Source organism: Centroberyx affinis, unplaced genomic scaffold, assembly GCF_046629955.1.
Source record: "Centroberyx affinis isolate AG114_WGS23_722 - 3 ecotype Tasmania unplaced genomic scaffold, CSIRO-AGI_Caff_v1 ptg002032l_1, whole genome shotgun sequence".
NCBI classification, from domain to species: domain Eukaryota; kingdom Metazoa; phylum Chordata; class Actinopteri; order Beryciformes; family Berycidae; genus Centroberyx; species Centroberyx affinis.
In genome coordinates, this window is record NW_027280369.1 from 18854 (window position 1) to 45620 (window position 26767).

General features: G+C 40.4%; 1 protein-coding gene across 1 annotated transcript; it reads left to right on the top strand.

Annotated features, from left to right (window-relative positions):
• The first annotated feature begins 1254 nt into the window (after positions 1-1254).
• LOC139654071 (gamma-aminobutyric acid type B receptor subunit 2-like) lies at positions 1255-24784 on the top strand. Its single transcript, XM_071531093.1, has 19 exons — positions 1255-1767; positions 3284-3421; positions 4229-4399; positions 5399-5497; positions 8206-8271; positions 9505-9696; positions 10450-10692; positions 11746-11806; positions 12900-12980; positions 13236-13386; positions 14956-15085; positions 15879-15983; positions 16188-16295; positions 17262-17366; positions 19256-19483; positions 21279-21425; positions 22021-22062; positions 23153-23220; positions 24667-24784. The coding sequence occupies exons 1-19, from the start codon at positions 1255-1257 to the stop codon at positions 24782-24784; spliced, it is 2766 nt and encodes a 921-aa protein (XP_071387194.1).
• Positions 24785-26767: the final 1983 nt, after the last annotated feature.

A 26767-nucleotide genomic window follows, 5' to 3' on the forward strand; every position in this document is an offset into this window, starting at 1 on the left:
ATCAGAACAAGACTTAAGACCTTTCCTGAATCAGTAAGATCAACTCTTCAATTCGGCATGCATCCAATACACCAAGCAACACTGATTCAATAAAACTTCTACTTTTACACAGTCTTCTTTCACCAATAGCAGCACAGTGGATGGCGGTAGCGAGCCGTGTAAAGCAATTAAAGTTGATATTTTACTGAAGTATAGTGTTGAATGGTGGACCATTTATACGCCGAATTTACTAGAAGACCCTAATGATTCGTTAAAGGTTTTAAGTTGTGTTATGGCTGATGTGTATCTTTGCCAAAGTGGCAGATTTTGTGTACAGTTTGGTGTTTTACTGCTAGCTAACATCTGTCCTCAGTGTCTGTCAGTGAGGTTCAGTCCGGCCGCCTGCAGGTGACCAGAGTCACAATCTCAGAGCGTGAGGCTTCCTGTATAATGAGGTGGGTTAGTTAGGGTGGGGGCAGGGGCAGTGGATTTATGGCCTGAGGATAAAAGCTGTCCCTCAGTCTAGAGGTCCTGCATTTCACACTTCTGTACCTCACACTGTATTAACACACTTGGTTCAGGAGCTCACACAGGAGGACAGTGGATGTACTCTGTGTTGAGCAATATATTTCACTCTACATATAGTATATAGATGTGTTTCAACTTTCAATTTCAATTTAAAAGTGCTAGTTTTGAGCTTCATGACTTAGAATCATGAGTTCACATCTTGTGACTTAAAATTACAAGTTGAAAGAACGCCTTATGAAGCATTCACTAAACTCAACACTGTTAGTTTATTAGCAGACTTCCCAGTATGCATTGCATTTGGTTTAACTCTCCAGAAACTCTTCCTTCCTTCTTCTGGTTTGAATGAAGTTACAGGATAGAGACTTGCTATGTTTGTATGTTTGGTGAATAATAGGTCAATTCTGATTAAAAAAATAAAAATCAAGGTATTAAGGTATTAATTTATACATTATTTAATAGCTTATAAAGATGACTATTAAATAATGTATAAATTAATACCTTAGTTAACATGAACACCATTAGTAAATGATTACAGACACATTAGTTAACTGTTAATTAAGGGTTAGTTAATGCTTATTAACCATTAACTAACCCTTAATTAATTTACCCTTATTGTAAAGTGTTACCAATTATATTACTGTGAATATAACTATTAACATAATTACTTCTGCCAACTGGAACTAAAAAGTGATTACTATCTACTGCTGTTCGTTTGCGGTTGATTTTAAATTCATATGTAGTCTAAAAATGTTTTGGATGTGGCCGCTCCGAGATGTTCTCCTGTCCTTCCACTTCTTCTTCTGCAGCTTCAGTCTGGTGAAACTCCTCCTGTGTGAGCGTCAACAGGCAGAGCGGGCCGAGCAGCAGCAGGTGGCGGGTGTCTCTGATCTCTCTCTTCATCCTGATCCCTTTATCCCCCGGCCGGCAGCAGGAGCCGGCTGCTCAGAGAGGATTAGGATTCCTGCGTGGAACAGAGAGAGGAACCGTCCCGGGACAGAGCGCAGGATGGACGGGCGCGGACGGGCGGAGGCGGCCTGGCTGCCGGTGATGCTGGCGTGGCTCCTGGTCGTGCGGCCCGGCCTGACCCAGGTCCGCCACCCGCTGCCGGTGCTGTGGGTGACGCCCGTCAGCCCGCCGCCGGGCCGGGACGACCTGACGGCGGCCGTCGGCCCGGCGGTCAGCCTCGCCCTGCAGGACCTGAAGAGACAGCCTCCTCCTCTGGGGAACTATGAGATCCACTTCCAGCTGCTGGACTCCCAGGTCGGTTTCACTGTAACCTGTGTGTGTGTGTGTGTGTGTGTGTGTGTGTGTATGTGCAGGGGCGTAGCTAGGAATTATGGGCTCTTCACTTTCTTTTCATCCACACACCACCATCATCTATTTCAGCATTTCTCAACCTTTTTTATATCAAGGACTCTAATTTAGTCCACATTAGAGCCACAGACCCCCATTTGAAGAGATTTTGTCTCTCAGACCCAAATCTGAGAATATCTTTATTATCAGATATGATTCCATGACTGTCTGTATTGTAGGTAGAGAGATAACAGAGAAACTATGATCAGAACAGTCATTCCTCTACATTCTCTAATGGTGTTAACTTCTTATAAATGAAATAATTCTGAAGTTTAATAATTCATCAATTTGCCTGGGACCCCCTGTAACCCGCTCGAGGACCCCTGGTGGTCCCCGGACCCCATGTTGAGAACCACTGATCTATTTCATCTAAAAGAGCCTGTTCCCATATCAAATTTGGGTAACGCCTTATTTGGATAGTTCAATGTTGATAGTAAACTATCATGTCACAAAAAAAGTAGATGTTCAACAAAGTGTCACATGTCCATTTGCTGCATCTCTTGACCATGTAACCTTAACTCTAACATTGAATATCTATAGACTATTTTTCACACTGTTGCATCAGCTGAAACTCTTGACTTTTCAGTGACACATTGATAGTCACTTGATAGGAAGTTGAATATCAGTGCTGGACTATCCAAACCCAAAGTGTGGACACGAAAAGTTATGGACTGTAATTTTGTATGATATTCTCTAAATCCAGTGAAACAGATGGAACAGGAGTATTTACTCTCACTAGAATAAAAATCATGGATGAAAAAGGATGTTAATCACATTCATACGCTTTTAAATGTTATCTTCATGAATCTATTTCGACCAAATAGGCTACTAGTTTGTTTAACTGAAAAGATTACAGCTCAGAATAAACTGTCACCCAAACTGCCTCTTTGATGTTATTTTCTCTTTGCTCACTTTGCTATATCAGACTCAGCTCACTTTCTTTCTTTTTTTTGGGAAATTTCGGGGAACGATGCGCGCCACTGCTCTGTTCTGGCGTTTTCAAAATTACACTAATCGGCCTTAGGGGGGCGCCATGTTTGTTTACTTGTCGGTACATCACACACTATCTCAAACGATGCTGATCGGATTTTGATGAAACTTCAGGGAATCATGCGTCTCATTGCTTCATTCTCGCATTGTTATAATTGCACTAATTCATTCACTATTCATATTTGATCATCCTAAATATACGTAATTTTGTTTTAGTTCATATATCATCAGCCCATTGCTCCTTATACTGAGTAAACACAGATTCTCTGAACATACAAATGTTATAAATGAAGCTTTTTGAGTGGAAAGTGCTGTATGCATTCTGCATGCATACACATGGCTGGTGCATCTGGTCCTGGTCGTTGGCATGGTAATAATCTTCATTTCATTTCATTTCATTTCATTTCATTTCATGTCATTGTCATGTCTGTAGTGTGACGGTGCCAAAGGACTCAAAGCCCTGTTTGACGCCATGTGGGCGGGGCCAAAGTACCTGCTGGTGTTCGGGGGGGCGTGTCCCTCGGTGACGGCGCTCATCGCTCGCTCTCTTCCAGCTCTGAACCTGGTCCAGGTACGAGTCTGGAAACCGGACCGCTGGATCGCTTGAGTTCAACTTCATTCTTCATTCATGTTGTAATCACCTGGAAAAAAAACATGCAGCCTGTTTTGTAGACTTATCTTTTCTTGTACTTCTGAGAAAATATCTCAATCAACTTCATTCTGTATAATAGTACATGTCAAAACATTATGATGGAATTATGTATGTTAAAACACATCACACTAATAATGTGCAGACTGTAATCAATGATAATTATTCTAAACTTTAATATATAGCACTTATTGAGGATCGATGGTAACACTTTACAATAAGGGTACATTAATTAAGGGTTAGTTAATGCTTAATAAGCATTAACTAACCCTTAATTAACAGTTAACTAATGTGTCTGGTGATCATTTACTAATGGTGTTCATGTTAACTAAGGTATTAATTTATACATTATTTAATAGTCATCTTTATAAACTATTAAATAATGTATAAATTAATACCTTAGTTAACATGAACACCATTAGTAAAGTACACATTAGTTAACTGTTAATTAAGGGTTAGTTAATGCTTATTAAGCATTAACTAACCCTTATTAAGCTGTGCCATTCAACATGCCACTGATTGGCCCAAGGCTCAAAACAAGGAGACATATTTGATTCTGATTGGTCCAGACGGGGGAAGACATGATTACTGCAGAGGACAGATTTTCATACCAAGCAATTACAGAAAATGTGACACCAGAGTCAGGAGCCTCCTTCACACCCAGTAGGAGTTCAGCTTCCTCAGAAACTCACCTCCGACCTCGTGGTTCCACCTCTTCCGGTGCCGCAGGTGTCCTTCGTGGCCCCGCCCCCCCGCCCGGCCGGACGGAGACGCTTCCCGAACCTGTTCAGCACGGCGCCGTCGGACGCGGCGGTGAACCAGGCGGCGGTGAAGCTGCTGCAGCGCTACGGCTGGAGCCGAGTCGGCGTCCTGACCCAGGAGGGACCCCGGCTCTCTGAGGTGGAGCGGGGGACACCAGACACAGAGCTGGTTCATTACATAATTCAACCCTACAATACAGTTCAATACGATACTATTTTTATTCTATATTCAAGATTTATAGGCTGTATTTTCCCCACATCTTCACCAGTGACATCACAGTTTCTTGGTTGTGTTTGAAGCCCTTTGTGTCTTTAAATTTGTCCTGAATCTTTCCAACCGGATCAAGATCATCCTGATTCTTGGCATCAAAACTATTCTCTGCCTTTGAGTTTTGAAAAATGCAGAAACATCATTTAAGCTTGATTGAAGGTGGGATCGGATCACCCAGTCCACATCCCAATCTGGATTATCTATTCCAGTGATTCTCAACCTTTTTCATATCAAGGACCCCTAATTCAGTCCACATTAGAGCCACCCACCCCCGTTTGATGAGATTTTGTTTCTCTGACCCAAATCTGAGAACATCTTTATTGTTTGATATTTTATTGTTTGATTTTGTCCAGAATCCCATGACTGTCTGCATTGTGGGTAGAGAGATAACAGAGAAACTATCATCAAAATAGTCATTCTTCTACATTCTCTAATTGTGTTAACTTCTTGTAAATGAAATAATAGTGAAGTTTAACAATTCATCATTTGCTGGGGACCCCCTGGAACCCCCTCAAGGACCCCTGGTGGTCCCTGGACCTCATGTTGAGAACCACTGATCTATTCATCACTTTTGAAAAAACCCAATTGTCAGATTTGATCAAATCTGATTACTGAAATCCTTTCAGAAAGGTTTCAAGAAACATCATCAAAATATTGTATATTTACCAACATAATGAAATAAAGAAAAAAATGTGGTCTCAAAAGAAAAACTTGGCCCTGATAACTAAAAAGCCATCAGACTTTGTTGAGAAATGTCTCATAAATTTGCTTTTCCTGTCCATTTATATTCAGTGATATTTTTATGAATTTGAAGTGGGAACCGACAAGCGTTCCTGGTGTCAGCTTTGATTTTCTGTGTTGTTCCAGATGAAGAAAGATCTGATCAGACAGCTGCTGAGGGCCGGCGTTCAGGTCGCTGCTGCAGAAAGTCTCTCTGATCCCTGCAGCGAGCTCCGCAGGCTGAAGGTCAGTCCAAACCCAGAACCACAAACAAAACCACTTTATTTTTTACAACTGTTTATTCATCGAGCACAATTATACAACAGGTAGTTCCGACCAAGCGATCTGATTGGTCAACTAGACATTTAGAACGTGATCAAATCAGCATGACAGCACACCTAGCCTCATCACTAAATATTACTCCGCCATATTATCATACAATATATTTAAATATAACTCTGTTCAGCCTTGATGTTACCAGACGCTCTGCCATCCATCAGCTGTGCCGGTGAGTCGGTGACACGGCGCTACTAGCTTAAAAATACATGTGAAGTTTGCGGACGTAGCAGCTAAATCTGTCCATGGAAAAATTATTTTTTTCAGCAGATATCTTAGTTACAACAAGATCGAGCTAGCGAGGCAGTTTTGTGTTTATATGTGTGGTATTTATTCAGTTTGGGAAATCCCGCGATCTCTAGAAAGCATTAGCTCCAGTTGGCTGGCTGACTCAACAGGGACTAGAACTCGTCTGTTGCAGGTCGGTACTAAGGCTCCGCCTACTTGCTGGAGTAGTAAACTAGGTTCCATTGCTTAATTAAACTGAATATTATTTGGTGGCTCTAGTGTAGAGACGTTTTGACAAGGCAGTACATAGATATACATGGTACAAGAACAAGTACCTCACTGACGGGACAAAGCATGAAATACAAAACTCTTTTGTCTCTTAAACATAGGTGTCATTTACACTGGGGACGCTGGGGACATGTCCCCACCACTTTTTGAAATGGACGATTTTGTCCCCATCACTTTTTAAAAGCATAATTTGTTAAAAATGTTCTGAAAAATAGCTGGCACCAATAAATGTTAACTAACAAATGAGAATGCTTTGAGAAAGGTTTATTTGCACAATAAACCTTAAACCTGCATTCTTTCTAATGGCCAGCAGGGGGCGACTCCACTGGTTGCAAAAAGAAGTCCGATTGTATAGAAGTCTATGGGAAAATTACCCTACTTCTCACTTGATTTATTACCTCAGTAAACACTTTCCTAATGAGTTTATGGTCTCAATCGCTAGTTTCAAGTCTTCTTCAATACAGCATGATGTTCATTTTGTAAATTATGGTCCCATTTAGAATAAAATAGACGATAAAGCAGACTGTGCTTTGGGGCGTGATTGACATGTCGCCTGTCCAGTGATCGCGCAGCTCGCCGATCACAGACCAATAGCAGGCAGCGCTGCAGCTCTGTGGGAATCCCCTCTCACGCTAGCTGCTCCGGCTCCAAAAACTGTCAACATGGCGGCGCTCGTAATCCCCAACTTTTAGCTTCAAAACGGGACTTCACAAATCAATGGGTGACATCACCGTGACTACGTCCATATTTTTTTTTTACTGTGTGTGTAGCTAGCTACTGTACTTTTCTATGATTGATTATCCTGTGGCGGCCCCTAGTGGAGGAGATTGACAGGGGTGGTATTTGAGTTTAATTGTGTGGAATTTTAAAATAATTAATAAAAGAAGAATTAATAAAAAAATGATTTGAGTTTGTTTTAAAATGAATATGGATAAATAAATAGAAATAATCTAATCCCTGCTCCAGTTTAATTCATGTTCTCACATATCGATATTTAAACCTTATGCTTAGAATGAGTCTGAATGATTGGTTGAACTTGACTCATGAACTCTTGTGAACTCTCTGTTTCTCTAAAAAAAAAAGTATGCAGCATCGAAACAGCAAGGCAGTTTAACTTACCATCTAAATATAAGGCTGATTTATTATCTTTAGCTAACGTTGTAAACATTATTCCCTCAGTTGTTTCTACCTTGTCATATTTTAGGGCAGTGATACTGGATATTGTTATCGCTGGGCTGACTGACATGCACTGGTGCTTTCTACAGTAGATGTGATATTGGCATTGTTCGACTGACATGGAGTTGCAGCTGTGGATGTGATGCATATGGATGACTGTACTTTGTGCGGTCGACCTTGTGCCTTTTATGCTGAGTATTTTCGTATTGTCGACTCTGTAGTAGCCTAGGCTATGCCCTTTTGATGCGCTGTTATACAATTTTTTTCTCGCTACTCTGACCTAATACCATATCCCCCCATTACATTGCCTAAAATCGCATATGTTGAAGACATATGTTTTTTCATCTGCGCCCTTATGTCCCCAAGAGCAAGGGCGTCACTTTGTGTTGAAAAACACAAAGTGACGCCCTTGCTCTTAAATATATAAGTTTTATAATGAAAGTTGCTGCATGTAACATTTTAAAATTAATATATTATTATTAGAATATTGGGTAACACTTTACAATAAGGGTCACTAAGTTAAGGGTTAGTTCAATCATTAGACGATTGGCTTCCTGGATCTCTAGTGTTTCTCCACATTAAGACTACATTTCCCATAAGCCCCGTTGCGTAAGTGATTTCTCCATCTTCCTTTCCCTCCTTCCACCATCTGCTGCCAGAAACTCTTTCAGCTTTAGCTCCGTTTGCTCTGGAGGAACAGAACCTCTTCCTGTTTTGTGCCGTAAAGCGAACAGAACCTCTTCCTGTTTTGTGCCGTAAAGCGATCCAGCAGGTTTCCCTCCAGATCCACCAGGTGGAGAAACAACGGAGGGTGCAGAGTAATGCCTCAAATGTTGTAATGATTTATTGGTGTTAAAATGATACATACTGCACCTTTAACATGAATAAATAAATAGTCGCGACTGATCCTTCTCCCTCTGCGGCAGGACAGAGATGTTCGCATCATCATTGGACTGTTTGAAGAGGATTCTGCCTCAGAGGTTTTCTGCTGTGTAAGTACATCACACCATAACTCAAACCAGTCAGTCTGTTAAGTGCAATTCAATTCAATATTTTCTTAGTAACAGTCTAATTTCTTTAATTTTCCTACTTAAGAACTTCTCAAAATAGGGCCTGAATTAATTCTGGTTAATAAACTTTAGGCTTACTGCCATTGAGGCTAGGAGACAAGGCCAGGAGGCTAGGAGACAAGGCTAGGAGGCTAGGAGACAAGGCTAGGAGGCTAGGAGACAAGGCTAGGAGGCAACCCAAAGTGCTTCCATCTACAAAACAATTGGGGAAAAACCTATTTAGGGCAACTAGAGCAAAGATTTAAACATTGGTTGCTTTTGGTAACTGTAAAATTTGCCGGTTTAAGACAGGTGAAGGGCTGTCTTACCTACTAGGGGTGAAAGGGTAACACTTTAAAACAAGGGTACGTTAATTAAGGGGTACCTTAATTAACAGTTAACTAATGTGTCTGGTAACTAATGTGTCTGGTAATAATTGACTAATGGTGTTCATGTTAACTAAGGTATTAATTTATACATTATTTAATAGTTTATAAATAATGTATAAATTAATACCTTAGTTAACATGAACACCATTAGTAAATGATTACCAGACACATTAGTTAACTGTTAATTAAGGGTTAGTTAATGCTTATTAAGCATAACTAACCCTTAATTAATATACCCTTATTGTAAAGTGTTACTGGTGAAAGATATTGACAAAAAATCAAATTGCGATTATGTCAAATCAATGTCATTGCGATTTAAACTGAAAGTTTTTCTTGTCAAAAATTGTTTAAAATGTTTAAAATTGCTTAAAGAAAAGTGATTTTATTAAAAATAGATTTACTGAGTTTGAGTTTGATGAAAGGTTTTGATTCATGGACCAAAGATCAGCTGCAGCTCTAAAACACCTTGATGTTTCGGACGCCCCTCTCTGTTAAACAACTAATTGCAGCCTCTGAGATTTGGAAATTGCAGAAGTTCATATTGCGATTTTGATTGTTTTTTTTTATTAATTGTTCAGCTCTATTACCCACCTGCTGTATTGTAGGAGTGAACTCATCTTAATCCCGTCTGGACTGACATCTAGAGTCAGTTACTGACTTGTGCACTGCCATCTGTATTACATGAACCACACAGGTCCCCAGATTTGCTCCCAAAAGTCTAGTCACTTTATTAGTGTTTATGTATTTTCTCAGTTTCTCATATTGGAGTGAAACTGGTGATTTCCAGGCTTACCGGCTGAACCTGTTCGGAGCGAGGTTCCAGTGGATCGTAGCCGGCGGAGGCGGAGCGGCGTCCGGACGGAGGGCGGAGCTACAGCGGTCCGGCTGCGCTGCAGACAGTCTGCTCACCGCTGCAGACGGAGCCTTCAGCCTGCAGACCAGACAGAGCAGCAGAAACACAACAGGCGTCTCTGGACGGGTGAAGTTTTCAATTAGTGTTCAGAAAAACCTTCTTTCTGTACCATGCACATAAATAAAATTTGAAAAACATTTCACGTACCATATTTCCTCTAATATTGGCCCAGGCCTTTATTTCCCTCAGCTGCAGAGGGCACCAGGCCTTTATTGGAAGCAGGCTTATATCAGAGACAGGCCTTTATTTCTAATTCCCTCTGTTTGATAAGTATATTTGCTCATATTTTAGTACGAAGCCTCCTTGTTTTCTGATCTGCTTCTGTTGGGGTTCGTTCGGTAGCCGTTTTTTTGTTACTGCGACGCATTACCGATAATTATGGTAATCGACGACGGCACGCTCCGGAGACTTCCTCCGGCCGGTCTTGTCTTGTGGCATACCGCCATCTGGTGGCACTTGTACGTTACTACAAACTACAGTTACATTATATAACAGGCACCAGGAGTTTACCGGTATCCACCGTTGTTTTTTCCTTTGTTTTTTTCCCCGGCCTGTATTTGGGGCCGGCCTTTATTTGTTCGTGTCGACCACGGCCCCGGACATTATCGGAGACCCGGCTTTTAATTGACTACCGGCCACTATTAGAGGAAATACAGTATATTCTTGTTTTATTTAGTTAGTTTTACAGGCAGAGAAGATAGTTTTTTCACAAAGTATCTTTCTTATTTTTATTTATTTTATTTTACAACAATGTTTTTTAACACCTATTAACATAATTTTAGTTTATGATAATAATCCTAGTCCTGTTCTCTCCTGCAGACTCCTGAGGAATATGAGGCGGCCTACTCCAGCCAGCTGACCCAGCAGGGGTCAAAGGTCAGCCGGCTGCACGGCTTCGCCTACGACGCCGTCTGGGTGGCCGCCGGCGCTCTGAGCCGAGCGACGGAGGCCGCCAAACACCGAGAGAAATACGACCGCCGCCCAAACGTCAGCGTCACCCAGGAGGAGCTGCAGAGGATCCTGCTGGACGAGCTGAGGAAGACTCAGTTTGAGGGAGTCACAGTAAGACTCGTCTCTTATAAATAAGCAATATATACAACATTAGCAACAAAACAAAAGGGTAATGCTTTATCTTCCGGGTCCGCAATTTCCTAATAGTTTCCTAGAAAGAACCATGAAATTATGTTCTAGTTATAGTGAAAATAGAGAAAGAGTTGAATGGTAGTTGGTAAGTTCCTCCAATTTCTTCTGTTGTTTCAAAGACAGAAGCATGAAATTATGTAGTAGATATATAGAAAATGTAATTAGAGGAAGGACAACAAATAACTATATTATATAATTATAGGAAATAATGTCTTTCGATAATTGTCCACTGCCTATTATTTTTCCAGTAAATAGTTTATAGTTTTCCAGTTCTTTCCGGGAAATTATTTTAGAAATGCTCAATATCTGATCGACTGTCCAGACTGCTGACAGTTTCTATAGAACTGCTGCTTCACTTCCTGCTTCATTCCAGGAAACTTCCTAAGAAATTAACAGTTCCTTTCTAGGAAATTATTAAACAAAATAACGACAAAATAAATTCCAGTATCTCCATGAGAATATTTATAAGCATTCCATTGTTTGAAATACATTTTAATGTATTTCCAGAAGATTAAAATCCTGTTAGGGGAAACATTTGTTTTTACTATATATGCAAACAAAAGAGACAAACATTACAAAATTGACAATATCTTCACACTCCTATCACCCTGTAACTGTTTTTTGGTGTTTTATTGGCTGTTTAATCTCTTTGTCTTCAGTCCTTACAGCAGGGTGAAGTCAGTATCGGTGCAGTTTTTGGTTGATGAGGTTTTGCACCATTCACAGAGCTTTGTATGAGATTAAATGATGCTCATATGAGTTTTAATGGGCCTTTTAAAATTTCAGTTTTGGACAAATGTAAAAAAGTATAACTGTTAAGGCCCCACAGCTGTTGAAGTATCAACCTGTTACACTGTGTTCAGCTGAAATGGTCCAGGAACATGATGACAGCTGTTTACCATCAGGTTACTGTATAGTAGATATCTGTTGTTTATATGATCTGTAAGTTTTAAAGTGCCGTGTTGTTTTTAGGGTCCAGTTCTCTTCCGAAATGGGGAGCGAGTGACGACGATCCAGCTGAGCCAGTTTCAAGGTGTGAATTCATATCAATGTTCATCTGAACAGAAAACCTTCAGGTTCCTTCACGAGTCTGTCTGGTCGACACAGAAAACACTTTACTGTGACACTTTATCTGTCTGTTGTGATCCAGAGCAACTCGGCATGACTCAGCAGGATCCACAGCCTGTCACCAGGAATATTATTGTTTGAGATTTTTCATTAGATTTTATGTAGTTTTCAATTTTTATTTCAATTTCAGTTCAGTTTTAGCCAGTTTTCAGTGCGGCTTTGGTAATTTTAGTTTAGTTTTTATATTGTTTCTGTTCTAGTTTTAGTATTTTTAAAGGTGTAATGATAGAAGTCCAGAACAGGTAGTTTGTTTGTAACAGTTATTGTGTAATACAAAATCATAATTTCCTTTTAAAATGTATTTACAATTAATTTTTCAATCCATCCTCACTAAGTTAAAGTTGACCCACTCAGTTTCCTGCAGCAGAATCTGGCTTCAGACCAAGGAGGTTCTATATTAACAGACCAGTTAGTTAAAGTAAAGTTGGCAGCGCTGATCTTCCTCCAGAGCAGCAGAGGATCATGGGAGCCGAACAGCAAAGCGCCATCTAGTGGTGAAGTTAACATTCAGCAAAAACACCCCAAAATTCTCCATCCAAAATACATTATTTTTCCCTCTGCACATAAAACGACAGAATTAAAAACTTTTCACGCATATCTCTATTTTATATTTTCTTTTTTTATATTGTTATATTATTATATATTATATATTATATATTATATTATTTTATATTTATCTAAAAAATCTTGTTTTTGTTTTTATTTCAGTTTACAAAAATGATTTTTGATACCTAGCTTTCATCTTTATGATAACATCTTTACAAGTTTTAGTGTACGATAATAACCTCACCTAATTAAACTCTATTCAGTTGTAATTACTCGGCCACCTGCTGCTGGGCGGATCAATAACCAGTCCTTACATAGATACATAGACTGATGGATGGATGGATGGTTAGTTGATTGGTTAATTGATTGACTGATTGATCCCTTGCATTAGAAAATCAAATCCAGTGTTGTGTGTATGTGTTGTGTGTGTGCGTGTGTGTGTGTGTCCACAGGGAGCGGTGATGTGTCGGTGGGTCAGTTCAGCTCCTTCACTCAGCAGCTCAGACTGCAGAGTCACCTGGTGAAGTTTAAAGGTACGAGACGAGTCGCCAGTGTCAGTGTCAGTGTCACTAACCCTTAATTTAGTGACCCTTATTGTAAAGTGTTACCAAATGAGCTAAAGCAGTCATATGTCATATCACCAGCAACAGCAGGTGAGATTGACACTCCTCTGTGTAATGAAAGATGAGACAAAGATCATGAATAGAGACGATGAATAGTTTTCCTCTGTCTCGACTCCGTCCCGGTCCCGGTCCCGGTCCCGGTCCCGGTCCCGGTCGGTCCTGCAGGTTCCGGCCCGGCCGCAGACCGTCCCGTCGTCCGTCTGCAGCGGAGGAGAGTCGGCCTGCCGCTGTACGCCGTCGTGTCGTCGCTCGCCGCCTTCGCCGTCTTCCTCACCCTCATCGTCCTCTTCCTCCACGTCTGGAACCGCAAACACTGGTACACTTCCTGTCAAACAGTCTCTTCTCATAGCTCATTCAGTGAAATAAAAAATAAAAAGGAAGGTAAACTGAGATGGAATTAACCCCCTCCACTTTTTATCTCCATAAAAAGTTCCACAACATGATTCAAGATTCAAGATTACTTTATTTGGCCCTAGGGAAATTTGTCTTGGACATAAAGGCTGCCACATACAAATACATACAATTATAGTGCAGTAACAGAAACAAAGTGCATAGCACAAACAAGTTTATTGTTTATTGTTTATTTGGATCCCCATTAGTTGTTACCAAGGTAACAGCTACTCTTCCTGGGGTCCACGTTAAGAACATAAATGTATACACATGCTTTCACATACATGCATACATTAATACAATTACAGCAATAATCTGGTCCACCCCACCCCACCCCAATTAAAACAGTATAAACATTACAAAAACCAAATACAATTTCAACAAAACCATGTGAAACTCTCTCTCTATCGTATTCTGAATACAGGACATGGGAGGGGTCAGCGATAATATTCCTAGCCTGCTTCTCATAAAACAGATCTCATAAAAGTTGTAAAATGAGCAGGAACTCTGAAATGCAGATTTATGCTGTGGACACGAATTATGTGAAAATGATGTTCCTCCACCATGAACTGGATTCTGTGACAAAAACATGAACTGGACATTTTCAGCTGCAGTTGGTTCAGTTTAGGAAACTAAAACAACTTGGCTAAGGTTTGGGAAAGGCTTTGGTCAGTTTAATAAGAAAAACTTTACAAAAATATTAAAACTCGACTCACAGTAGAAATTTCCTTCGTACAAACTGGGAATTGAACTCTAGTCTCCTGCATCGAAGTCAAACTCATGGTCCATCCAGCAGCCGACCACAACACCCTGACTGCACTGAGACTCTGCTGCCTGTTACAGTCCTGTCTGCTTCAGGGACCCGTTTCATGCTGGGAAAATGGAATTTTGACACTTTAAGACCAAACCAACACTTAATTAAGTGTTAATTTTAAGTTGTGTTCATTTGATGTGTGAGATTGGGTTGACCGTTGTGACCAAGTCAACTTTTCTCGATTCCTAAGTCAGTCTCAAGTCAAGTCCATGTCATTAATGTCAAGTCTCAAGTCTAAATGTAGAACAGCAAGTCAAGTCAGAACAAATCAAGAGTCCAGTATCAGTTTAATATCTTAAAGAAAACTATATATCTAGGACTTTTCAATGCAATATGGTTTTAATAGGATAAAAACTTGGTAAGAGCATCATGAGTTTGATTTCTATAATCAGTTTCAACTTCAATAAATTCAATCATTTCATACAAATTCAGAAAACAGAATTTAAATTCAGTCGTCTGCTGGAACAAATCTCATCACTTTCAATCTAAGTCATTTACACAAACACAAGATCTCAAGTCAAGACTTTAGAAACCTTTTCAAGTCATCAGAGTACAAGTCAGAGTCGAGTCCCAAGTCACCAGAACCCAAGTCAAGTCGAGTCTCAAGTCTTCTCTTCATGCATCAAGTCAAGTCTCAAGCGATTCAGATTGTGAGTTGTCAGTCTCCGCTCTGCTCCCCAGGCTGCTGCGGGACGGTCGGCCGCGGGACGAGCTGCTGCTCCTGGGCCTCCTGCTCTCCTCCTCCTCCGTCCCTCTGTCCGGTCTGGACGGAGCCTCGCTGTCTGACCCGACCTTCGACCTTCTCTGCTCCGTGAGTTCTTCCGCTGGCTGTAGTCACATGCACAGGCGTGGATTTTGGGGGGGGGGATGAGTTGTAATCCCCCCAATTATTTCTGCCTCAAACACATATGGGCAGTGGTGGAGGAAGTACTGAGATCTTTTACTGCAGTAAAAGTAGCAATACAACAATGTAAAGATACTCCATTACAAGTAAAAGTCCTGCATTCAAAATCTTACTTAAGTAAAAGTACATAAGTATTGGCAGCAAAATGTACTTAGAGTATCAAAGTAAACGTACTCATTATGCAAAATGTCCCCATTTAGAGAGTTATATTTTTCATACATTATTGGAATATTAATACTGATTTATTGACATACATGTACATGTAAGCAGCATTTTAAAGTTGTCAACGTGAAGCTAATCTTAACAATTTAGCTATACTTTTGGGTAGTCTAATCTATAACAATGCTATTTTATAGTTATTTTAGTTGGAGTTTAGTGGCATAAATGGAAATACTCAAGTAAAGTACCAGTACCTCAAAATTGTACTTAAGTACAGTACTTGAGTAAATGTACTTAGTTACTTTCCACCACTGGGTATCGGCTTTGGTTTGGAATCAACAGAAGAAGAAGAACTGGGTAGAAAAATGAAGTTTTAAGACTCACTGGGAGGACACGGCAGCCAAAAATGAACCACTATTTAAATGCCGGAGAAAATCCACTTCCTGAATCATTAGTTCTGGTTCTGGATTCGGCTAGTTTGGTGTCACACTTTCTGTAACTGTGATTACAGCTTGTAGTGTTTTTCCATGCTGTTCTGCAGGTTCGTCTGTGGTTTCTCTCAGTGGGACACTCTGTCGGCTTCGCGGTTCTGTTTGCCAAAACCTGGAGGGTTTATTCATCCAGCCGCCGAGCCGGGACAAAGACGGTAACTCAAAACATGGCTCCAGTTTATCCTAAAAAAAACAAATATGCTGCTGCTATGGCTTGCTGACTTATTAATTTGACTTTCTAAATTTGCTTTTTATGAGTAGCTATCAAAAATATTTTATGATGAGTGTTATTTTTACCACATCATGTCATGATGCTGAACCTGCTGTGTATGTCCGGTGTGTCTGTCTGTGCCTCCCAGCAGCCGGGCCGGCTGGTGGCTGCGATGTTTCTGCTGGATGTGTTTGTTTTAACCTCCTGGCAGATCCTGGACCCTCTCAGACGGGTGGTGTCAGAGCACAGCTTGGAGGTAACGATGAAACGGATGAAGAAGATGACAAGTAGCTACACTGTATCACATATGAAGGGGTTTCATGAATGATATACAGTGTATCTATTTAACAGCGGATCAGTCTGATATTTCACTCATCCTGATATTTTATACATTCAGTGTATATTTTATGTTATTTTGAATCCTATTTTTACCACATTATGTGGTAAAATGCTATACAGTACATCTATTTTGGCACAAAATGTTATCCAGTTTTCATAGTGCAACATTTCAAATGATCAAATGATTTAATATTGAATATCCATATCTGCTAACACTTTATATTAAGGAACACATATTCACCATGAATTGCTTATTGACATGCATATTGGTAGTATATTGGTTCTTTATTGGTGAAACTACTTATTAGCGCTTTATTCTGCATCATATCATATTCTACATGTTCAGACCACTAACTGGGTTTTCCCTCAATAGCCTCCTAATTAGTGCTTACTAGCAGTCAGTAGTTGTTGCACATGAATTGGTTGCTTAGTTTGCTTTGCTCCTGAGACTTATAAGGTGCTAAAGCATCTATTCTCCTTCAGTAAGGCTTTAAAAACAACTTTTATTCAGGTGAAAACACAAAACACAAAACTAGAGGCGTCAGTAAAGCCAGATGAAGTCTTGCTGTTAGCTCATGCACACACAGTTTGACACTTATCACACACAGGTTCCTTGTTCTAAAGTTCTCTCTTCACCCTTAGGAAATTATAGCACACAATTACTAGAATTAACAGTCTCTGTTCTGAAGTGATGAGTTACACCTTAAAGAAACAGAGGCAAAGAAGAAGACCTTGCAGAAAGAAGGTCTTAAATGTGTAATTTCATTTTAAGACCTTTAAGACCATTTCATTTTAAGACCTTAGTATAATTACCAATAGAAAAGTCAATTTCCCTACTAATAAAGTATTACATTAGTTATTTAATCTTTTCTGCTGTTTGCAGAGTGCGGGTGCTGAGCGGGACGTCCGGCCGTTCTCTGAACACTGCAGCAGCAGCAACATGGAGCTGTGGCTCACCGCTGTGTTCGGATACAAAGGACCGCTGCTGGTGAGTACAGAGGATTCATTGGATTTAACGATATAGGCCTACTATAGAATTTCTGTTTCTACAAATAATAATCATAGAATTCTGACATATTGGCAATACTGAAAGATTTAATTAAGTTGAAAATAGATACGATGTTGTGTGCCTGTGTAGAGTATTTTACAATCGTTGCAAACATAATAAAAAAGGAATCAACAAGCAACAAGCATAATACAAGACAAACTCAAGATATTAGACATCAAACTTAAAGGTCCCATTTCTATTTTGTGTCTTTCTGTCCAGTCAAAGCTGTGTGTGTGGTGTCATGAACCAAAAACACTCTCAATCCATTTCTCCACGTTCATTTTCCAGCATCTCTCTGAGCCTTACCGAGAACAGGCCGTTTCTGTCGCCGTGTCTTTAAGGGTCATTAATATTAATGATAATGAGCAAACCTTTGTGACGCCACAAAGTTACAGAAGTCCAAGCGGCTCGTTTAGAGGCTCGGTTTTTCCCACAGCACGCCATGCGGCCCGGGGCAGAAAGTGGCAAAGTCAGGTTTGTATGGAGCCTGCGCTTCATCAGATGGCCTCTAGAGGGCAGGCTGCACAGGATCTGTGCTTTTCTAATATTGATTGTGTGGATTTAGTTGGCGTTTTGATACTTTCACCATGTTTAGATAGACCATCCAACTCCTTTATCATCACAGAGGCAAGGGGAGTCCTGTTTTACACCATATGGGACCTTTAAAATGCAGAGAAAGAGGGAAGCTGCACATCACAGAAAGAGACAGAAAATATTACAAACGTTTCGATATTACAAGAGACTGATGAAGATGTGATATTAAAATTTGTCTGCTGGTATTTGCACTTTACACAGTTTTGGGAGCACAGTATGGATTAATAAATCCCACAAAAAGACTTTCCTGTGTCTTTTTGCCTTTTGGATGTTTAGTGATGAGCTGTTCCCTCCTTTTTCTCTCCAGTCGCTGCCAGTTGGAACCTAAACACCAAACCTGCTGCAGGTTATCTGTGGGTCTGTTTGAAAAAGTCTCAAAATAAAGTATCTAAATTGTAGGCCTTTAGTATTATTTATTGTCCCACCATGTAATGTCAGGTTTCTTAGCTGAATCCAGAACATGTTAGTAGTTCAATCTGCATCCAGTTTGCTTTACTGAACACAGCTGGACTTCATGTCTCTTAACTATTAATTTCCTGCTGTCCTTTTTCTTATGCTGTCCATTTATAGTTTCAAAACCTTTATTAGATTTAATTTCATTAAATTCAACTTGAGGCAGCATTTAAACAGTCTTAAAAAGTCTTAAACTTGGCTCTCTGACCCTGCAGATTCTCTGTGCTGCCAGTTGAACAGAAGGACTGAATCCAACTCAGTTCAACTCAATTCAATTCAATTCAATTCAATTCAATTCAATTCAATTCAATTCAATTCAATTCAATTCAATTCAATTCAATTCAGTCCATCTTTACTGTCCCCAGCGGGCAATTCTGGTGCAGCATAAAAAACATGGGAGAAACATACTGTACATACGACAACAACAAAAACACTATAAACACCAAGTAATAGCAAACATCAAGTTAGCAAAGTGCAATGAGTATAAAAAAGTGCAAATAGTAGAATATGCAAAGTGCAACAATAAAAGTTGGACTACAGCTGATGGTTGATGGCAGCAATTGGGACCCTGTACCTCCGCCTAGAGGGCAGAAGGTGGAACTCCTGGTGCGAGGGGTGGGATGGGTCGTCCAGGATGGAGGTGGCCTTTCTGACCAGGTGTCTGTTGTACAGAGCGGAGAGACTGAGCTGGGACGCCCCTGTAAGGTGTTCACCACTCTCTGTAGCTTCCTCTGTAGCTTCCTCTCTCCAGTCTAACCTCCAACAGAGCGTTTCTTCCTCAGGGTCTGGGATGTTTCCTTGCCTGGAGCATCAGGGCCGGACAGGAGGTTCACCCCGCCGCCCACAGGAAGCACCTCGCTCTCAGTATGGGTGCCGTGGCGCTGTGCAGCGGCCTCGGGGGGGCGGGGGCCCTGCTGACGTCCCACAATCCTCCTGTTCAGTTCTGTCTGAGCGGCCTGGCCGTCCTCTGCTGCAACACCTTCGTCCTGGTCTGGCTGTTTGGACCGAAGGTGAGATCGTCTTCGCTGTGTTTGGACACTGTGAGAACGCAGCGACGGCAGCCTCCAGGTTACACAAGTGTGTTTGTCACTGGAAAGTCGCAGGTTTAAATCCCTCTGGGAAAATCTGTGCAGGGAAACTGAATGCGTAGCGCTCTCCACAACATTTGTTCACTCATCCATGTGTCTCACGCAAAATCTCAAGCTGATGATACACAGGCACATTCTTAGGGCAAATTTGGGCCAAAATCTTCCAGCAACAGGCAATAAATATGAATGACTGGGCAATAGGAAAAGAGGGCAATGGGCAACTGATAAATTTGACAGGAGTGATAATAAATACAAAGAAGCTTCTCCACTGCAATTTTCACATTTATTGTCACTTTTATTCTCATTTCTTGTGACAAGAAAACATTCATTCCTCAACATTCATACAGACAGGATTACACCTGTGTGGAATCAATCAGGAGACATTTTCATTTTAGTATCATTATCTACATTTTATCATCTCAATTCACACACAATTCACTCATTTTGAGAAAATCTAGAGAATACAGTGTTGAGGATAAGTAAAATAATATCACAAGTCTGGACAAACACAGTGACAAACACAGTGAGTGAGGCTGGCTGGGTGAAAAAAGCCCAGCCTTACTGCCCAGAGCCATCATAAACAACAGAGCCAACCCCAACCTAAAACAGTCATTAAAGGAAAAAACAACAATGATTACAGCCCGAACTTTCATATCGAATTCGTCACTGAGACCCCTTGGCTGCAAGGTACAAAGGGTAAAGATCCAGAAGGTTCTCTCTGACACAGTTTCTCGTCCACATTTCCCCCTATGGGCAAATTAATGTTTTCAATACCTTGAAAGCATAGAAACACTATGAGGACAGTCATGAAAGTGGCAGGTCACCGGGTCTCATCCTTACAGCTGGAAGAAAGAAAATGGATGAAATAACAAACTGCTGCATTCACTGTGATGTTGACCTGTAATAATCTATCATAATCATTTTAGCAAAGGTATCCACTGCAGTGTCATAATGTGTGTATTATAGTCTTGGCTCCATCCAGCAGCTTTTAAGATTAAATGTTATATAAAAAGAATCACAGCTGTTATTTCCTAGTTGCGTTTACTATTTAGCAGCAGTTGGACCATTTCAAAAATATTTTGGGCTGAGGACAATTTGCTTTCTGAACAAACTTAGCGAGCTTAGCTCGATTTCAAACTGATACATTGTTTTCAGTGAGAAAATATTTTGCCCCAAATTTTCCCAAAAAATGTGAGAGGGGTCCAGCTGCAGACCTCCACTGTCAGGCCAATCTCCGCTGTCAGGCCAGCTGGCTCAGGTCTCTTCTTCGTCAGTTATTTTGAACTGCCAGTTCCCTCCCAAGAGAGGTATTCTTGTCCCAAGCTGAAGTTCCATGAAACTCGCCACATTTTTCAAATTCAATTTTCAAAATAAAACCCCCACAAGGCTGCCACAAGAAACATAGTTGTGTTTTGATTGTGAATTGCTTTTTTTCTTTCCTGAAACTGTGCACTACCATGAGCGGAACAAATAAATAAATAAATAAATGAATAATATTTGTCGCTGTGAAGAACAATCTTCATCTATACAGTGATATGACCTAGTTAGCAGGGGCAAGATGTCTATCTGCGTAAATCATATTGAACACCAGACAAAATCTTCAAAACAAATCAAGGTCTGGAAAAACTATGGAATTTTTTAATTGACAGTGTGTAGGAACCCTGAGCCTTCATCAGAGCATCAGTGCACTTCATGTTTTCTTCATGTTCATCTTTAGCTCCTGCTCGTCCGGGCCAGCAGCGAGCTGCAGCCTCCAGAGCTGCAGAGTGACGCTCAGCAGCTCAGCCGGTCTGAGGAACCCAGCAGAACCAGAACAGAACAGCTGATCAGCCTGAACCAGCAGCTCAGGAGGCGGACCGCACAGGTGAGGAGGGACGGATGAGATGACACAGCCACCATTACAAATATCTGACAGAATGACTGCTGGCATGACAGTAAAACTGATTATTAATGTAAGATTCAAAGGGAACAAAGTGTATTATTGACTGATTCTTCTGTGATCTCTCTAATGTCCTTTTACGCTCTGTAAAGCGCTTTGTAAACTTGTTTTTGAAAAGCTGCTAAACAAACAGGTTTTATTAATTTAAGTTATTAGCTATCATGAACCCTTTACTTACACAGCAGCATGATTTTATGCTATCTAATCATCTGTTCGTTCTAAATATTGACCAGTGAACATGATGTCACTTTTTTCCAAATCGAAGTACAGCAATTTAAATGAAACCCTTCAAATGCATTCTGTTTGGCAAACTGTGTGTGTGTCTGTGTGCATAAATGCATTCATGAATAAGTTTCTTTTATAATTAAAAAAGTACATTTGTTTGAAATTGTGTGTTGCGATTTTTCACAACATCAAAATGTGTCAAAATCTTGGTCTCTCCTGAAAAATGCATTCTTAATGACACTGGGACTTAAATAAATGAACTGGGGTAGTAATGCTGTTTCTTGTTTCTCTGCAGCTCGATGCAGAAATAGAAACCGTCACCACGCAGCTGCAGGAGGCGTCAGGGTCGACTCCTGATCCGAGGCACATGAGTGCAGAAAAAAGCAACGATTCCGGTAAACATGACATGACACAGCAGACGCTGTACCAACTGCAGCCACTCAGAACAGGAAAATGAGAAGTCAGTCCCAAGTCTAAATGTAGAACAGCAAGTCAAGTCAGAACAAATCAAGAGTCCAGTATCAATTTAATATCTTAAAGAAAACTAAATATCTAGGACTTTTCAATGCAATATGGTTTTAATAGGATAAAAACTTGGTAAGAGCATCATGAGTTTGATTTCTAGAATCAGTTTCAACTTCAATAAATTCAATCATTCCATACAAATTCAGAAAACAGAATTTAAATTCAGTCGTCTGCTGGAACAAATCTCATCACTTTCAATCTAAGTCATTTACACAAACACAAGATCTCAAGTCAAGACTTTAGAAACCTTTTCAAGTCATCAGAGTACAAGTCAGAGTCAAGTCCCAAGTCACCAGAACCCAAGTCAAGTCTCAAGTCTTCTCTTCATGCATCAAGTCATTTAAATTTGTGACTGGCAGTGAGAGGTAACTGTTTGAACTGTGAGGACTTCACTAACCAGAAATCCTGCAAGGCGGCTGCAGTAAATCAAATGTCTTCTCCTTTTTGTGTGTTCATGTGCTGGTGGGAAAGTCCGACATCCAGAACTTCCAAGTGGGCTGCTCAACAGCGTTGCTTTAAGCTAATTTAATTAACTTTATTTAAACAAATGTTAGTTATGATGGTCAGTGTTGTCATACTGCTGACTGACACAAAACTTGACATTCCCGCCATTTTCAGAAGGTTAAAGGTGTCTCGGAAACTCAGGTAGCAACATTTTCTCTGACTTTCTGGCTTCATCATCTGATTTTCAATGTTTTCATGTGAAATTTTAAAGTTTGTCTTGATATCTCTGACATGAATGCAGGGTTTCTTGGCCGGTTTCTGACACAACTGCACAGCCTCTAAAGAATATCACAAGCAACCTTTTCCTCTTGTATTTAAACATTAATGTGTTTTTCCCTCCAGCAGGTGAAGTCGGATCCCCGGTCAGGAAGCCGATGGAGTCGACCCACGTAACCCAGATTGGTTCTGAGGACAGAAACTCTGAGATTAAATCTTCCAGACCAGAGGACATCAACTCTCCTGAACAGTGAGACCACAGCACACACACACACACACTGACACATAAATGAACGTCGGTTTCACAGGATCATCCACACTGATCAAAAAATTTTGTAGTATTTCAACATGGAGGAGATGATAATATTGAAGCCACACTTACATCAGAGCCACACTGCCCTGGTTATAGCTGTAACAAAACTCTCTGTGATCCTGCAATGATCAGATGTGACAGAGAAGTGTTAGGAAAAGAAATAAGAGCCGAGGACAGAGGTAGAAAGGATTGATTTTCAACACCAGAGTATATTATGTTATATCAAGAAGGAAAGAGCGTTGTGATTGTCAGAATGAGTAAGGTGACCAGATGTCCTTTTGTCCTCAGCTGGCACTGGGTTTAGTCATTTTTACCTCAGAAATATTATCTGGTCCGGAACGAATCCAGTGAACCACAAAGGTCCCCGCATTGCTGCAAAAAACATGGTCATTGAAATTATTAAAGGAATAGTTCACCCAAAAATGAAAATCCTGTCATCATCTCCTCCCCCTCATGCCAAATGAAACTCAGGTGAAATGTGTTAGTCCATATAACACACAGGGAGGCTGCAGCACAACTTGGTAGCAGCCTTCTCCAAAACAACTGAAGTCAATGGGGACCTGTTCTTTAGAGCTCCAAAACAAAAACAGCCAAACAATCACACTGTGAATAGAAAGACCTAGACACCATTATTTGTTGCAGATCAATCAGCTGTAGTTCAGATTTGCACTAAATGATGGTGTAAATATACTGTAGGTCTTTGTGGAACTCTGAAGAACTGGTCCCCACTGACTTCAGTTGTTTTGGAGAAGGCTGCTATGGAGTTGTGCTGCAGCCTCCCTGTGTGTTATATGGACAAACTTCACCTGAGTTTCACCTGGCATGAGGGGGAGGAGATGATGACAGGATTTTCATTTTTGGGTGAACTATTCCTTTAAGTATGAATACTTAATGGGGCAACTGTAGAGTTAATGACATTTTATGAAATGTAATTTCCTGATGTTTGTCTTGTGATTAAATTGTAAGAGAAGTTCATCTCTGCTTCTAATGGTCTTAGAAACTATGGAGGAAAAAAGTTGCACATCCAAAAAGTAAAAGCAGTATGGCAGAGGTTTCACTTTTCAGATTTTCACTTTTCACTTGAATTTATCTGCACACACACAATAATGCAGATGTGTTTTGACCTATACAGCCTTCATCAGAGCGTATACAAGTGAAAAGTGAGAATTCTGTCATACTGCTTTTATTTATGGATGTGCTACTTTCTTCCTCTAAATTTCAGTGTTTTTGGTTCAGCACTGCAATCAAGTCTTTTTTGGTTGATCTGCACTTCTGCCTCCCCTCTGGGACTTATAAACTACTTATAACGCATCACATCATATCGAGCAAAGATTTACTGATTTCACAGACTGGATGTGTCGTGTTTTTTATGTGTCCCTCCAGCGTGAGGCGAAGGCTGTCCCTGCAGCTGCCGATCCTCCACCACGCCTACCTGCCGGTGGTCGGCGGCGTCGCCAGCAGCCGCTCCAGTCTGTTCCTGTCCCACGACTCAAACTGCTGATTCGGCAGTAACTAACACCGAGTCTGGCAGTCAGATGTAGACGTTTGTGATCAGAGAGGAGCTTTTCTCTGCTCAGACTCAAAGCTGCTAAAGCAAGAGGTTAAAGTTTGACACCATGTAAGCTATCTGTAAACTTGACTTAACTTGACTTTCTAATTGGTGTTTGCCGTTACCTGAAGTAACAGGGGGGATAATGTTGTTGAAAATCAAAAGTCTCATGTTATATTTTCCAACGTGTGTTTCTTGCTGATATGCAACATATCTGTTATTTCAAAGCCACCACTTGTTGTTGCTATTGGTTCGCTAGAAGGCTAACGAGTCAAGATAGCTGAATGAAGTTAGCTCTCATGGAGAACTGAACCAAATGTTTGTTTTTTTTGTTTTTTTTGGGGGGGGGGGGGGGGTCACATGCAACATGGACAGATCAGCGAATTTAATATGAGATAAGATGAAATTCATCCTCATGGGGAAATTAGGTCGTTGCAGTGGCCAAAGTAACATGATTCAGCGGGAAGAAGGAAATATCACAGAAGAACACAGACTTCTTCACACACACATACACGCACATATATAATACACACATATAAGCAGCTTCCTGCTGCTTGTTAGAAGCCTCTTTTACAGCCAGAGTGGGCCAATGGCCTGGAAATGCTACAAACATTAATTATATCTGATGTAGCCTAATAAATATCTTTCTGACATCTTATGAGTGCATCTCAGTGCGGCCGAAATCCTGATTGAAAGTTATCGAAGCAATTCAGCATTAAAAAGTTACTAAGTTGTTGGTGAAAAAAAACAACAACTTTTTCAATAACTTTACCTAAAAACGGTAAGTTTGATATAGGTTGATAGTTATCCAGTACAGTAGCATCAAGACTGCTCTTCTTTAGGAGAGGCTTAATGACTGCAGTTTTCAAAGCCTTTGGAAAAATCCCAGATTGGAGAGAATTGTTAACTACAAGTATTAGTTCTTTTACCAGGCTGCTCAAAACTGATTTAAGGAAGCTAGTGGGTAAAACATCAAGGCAACAGGTGGATGATTTGAGATTGGAGACAGTTTCTTTGAGTGTTTTGTGGTCAATGGGATTAAATTGTGTCATACCTACCAAGTTACTTCTGGAAGACTGCAGTGATGATGCTTTTCTGTTTGGCATTGAGGAGTTAATCGCATGTCTGATGCCTTGAATCTTGTCATTAAAAAAGGATGCAAACTCGCTACATTTGCTGGTAGAAACTAGTTCTGGGGATATTGGAACTGGAGGGTTAGTTAACCTGTCAACGGTAGCAAATAAGATGCGTGAATTTTTACTGTTCTTGTTGATGATCTCAGAGAAAAAATGATTGCCTAGCACTTTTCAAGTTCAGACTGTAAATATGTAATTTTTCTTTATAGATTTCAAAGTGAATCTGGAAGTTTGATTTATGCCAATTTTCACTCTGCTTTCCGGCACTCCCTTTTTCTGTGCCCTTACAGAATGAGTGTTTCTCCATGGTGCCTTTTGCTTACTATTGATCATTTTAACCTTAGCAGGAGCAATGGCATCAATTACATTCGAAATTTTAGAATTGAAGGTATTCAGTAGATCATCAACATGATTTGAAGCTGGGGCAGTTTCAGATTTGGTGGCTTCAATAAAAAGTGTTCTGGTATTCTCATTAATTAACCTTTATTTTTTAACAGTTTCAGATCTGATGTTGATTTTTGGTGTAATAGACAGATCAAAGAATACACAGAAATGATCTGATATAGCAACATTGAGCACAGTGACATTTGAAATGTTAACACCCTTAGTAATAACCAGATCTAGAGTGTGTCCTCTAGTATGGGTCGGCCCTTTCACATGTTGAGGCAGATCAAACGTGTCGAGTATGGCTGAAAGTTCTTTGGCATTTTTGTCACTGACATTATCTATGTGTACATTAAAATCACCCGCAATGACTACACACTCAAATTCAGTGCAGATAATTGAAAGCATCTCAGTA

Coding starts and splice junctions, on each gene's coding strand:
- LOC139654071 (XM_071531093.1), top strand. CDS start 1,255: ATGTTTTGGATGTGGCCGCTCCGAGATGTTCTCCTGTCCTTCCACTTC. Junction 5,498..8,205: donor GCGAGCTCCGCAGGCTGAAG/GTCAGTCCAAAC, acceptor CCTCTGCGGCAG/GACAGAGATGTTCGCATCAT. Junction 21,426..22,020: donor TCAGGAGGCGGACCGCACAG/GTGAGGAGGGAC, acceptor GTTTCTCTGCAG/CTCGATGCAGAAATAGAAAC.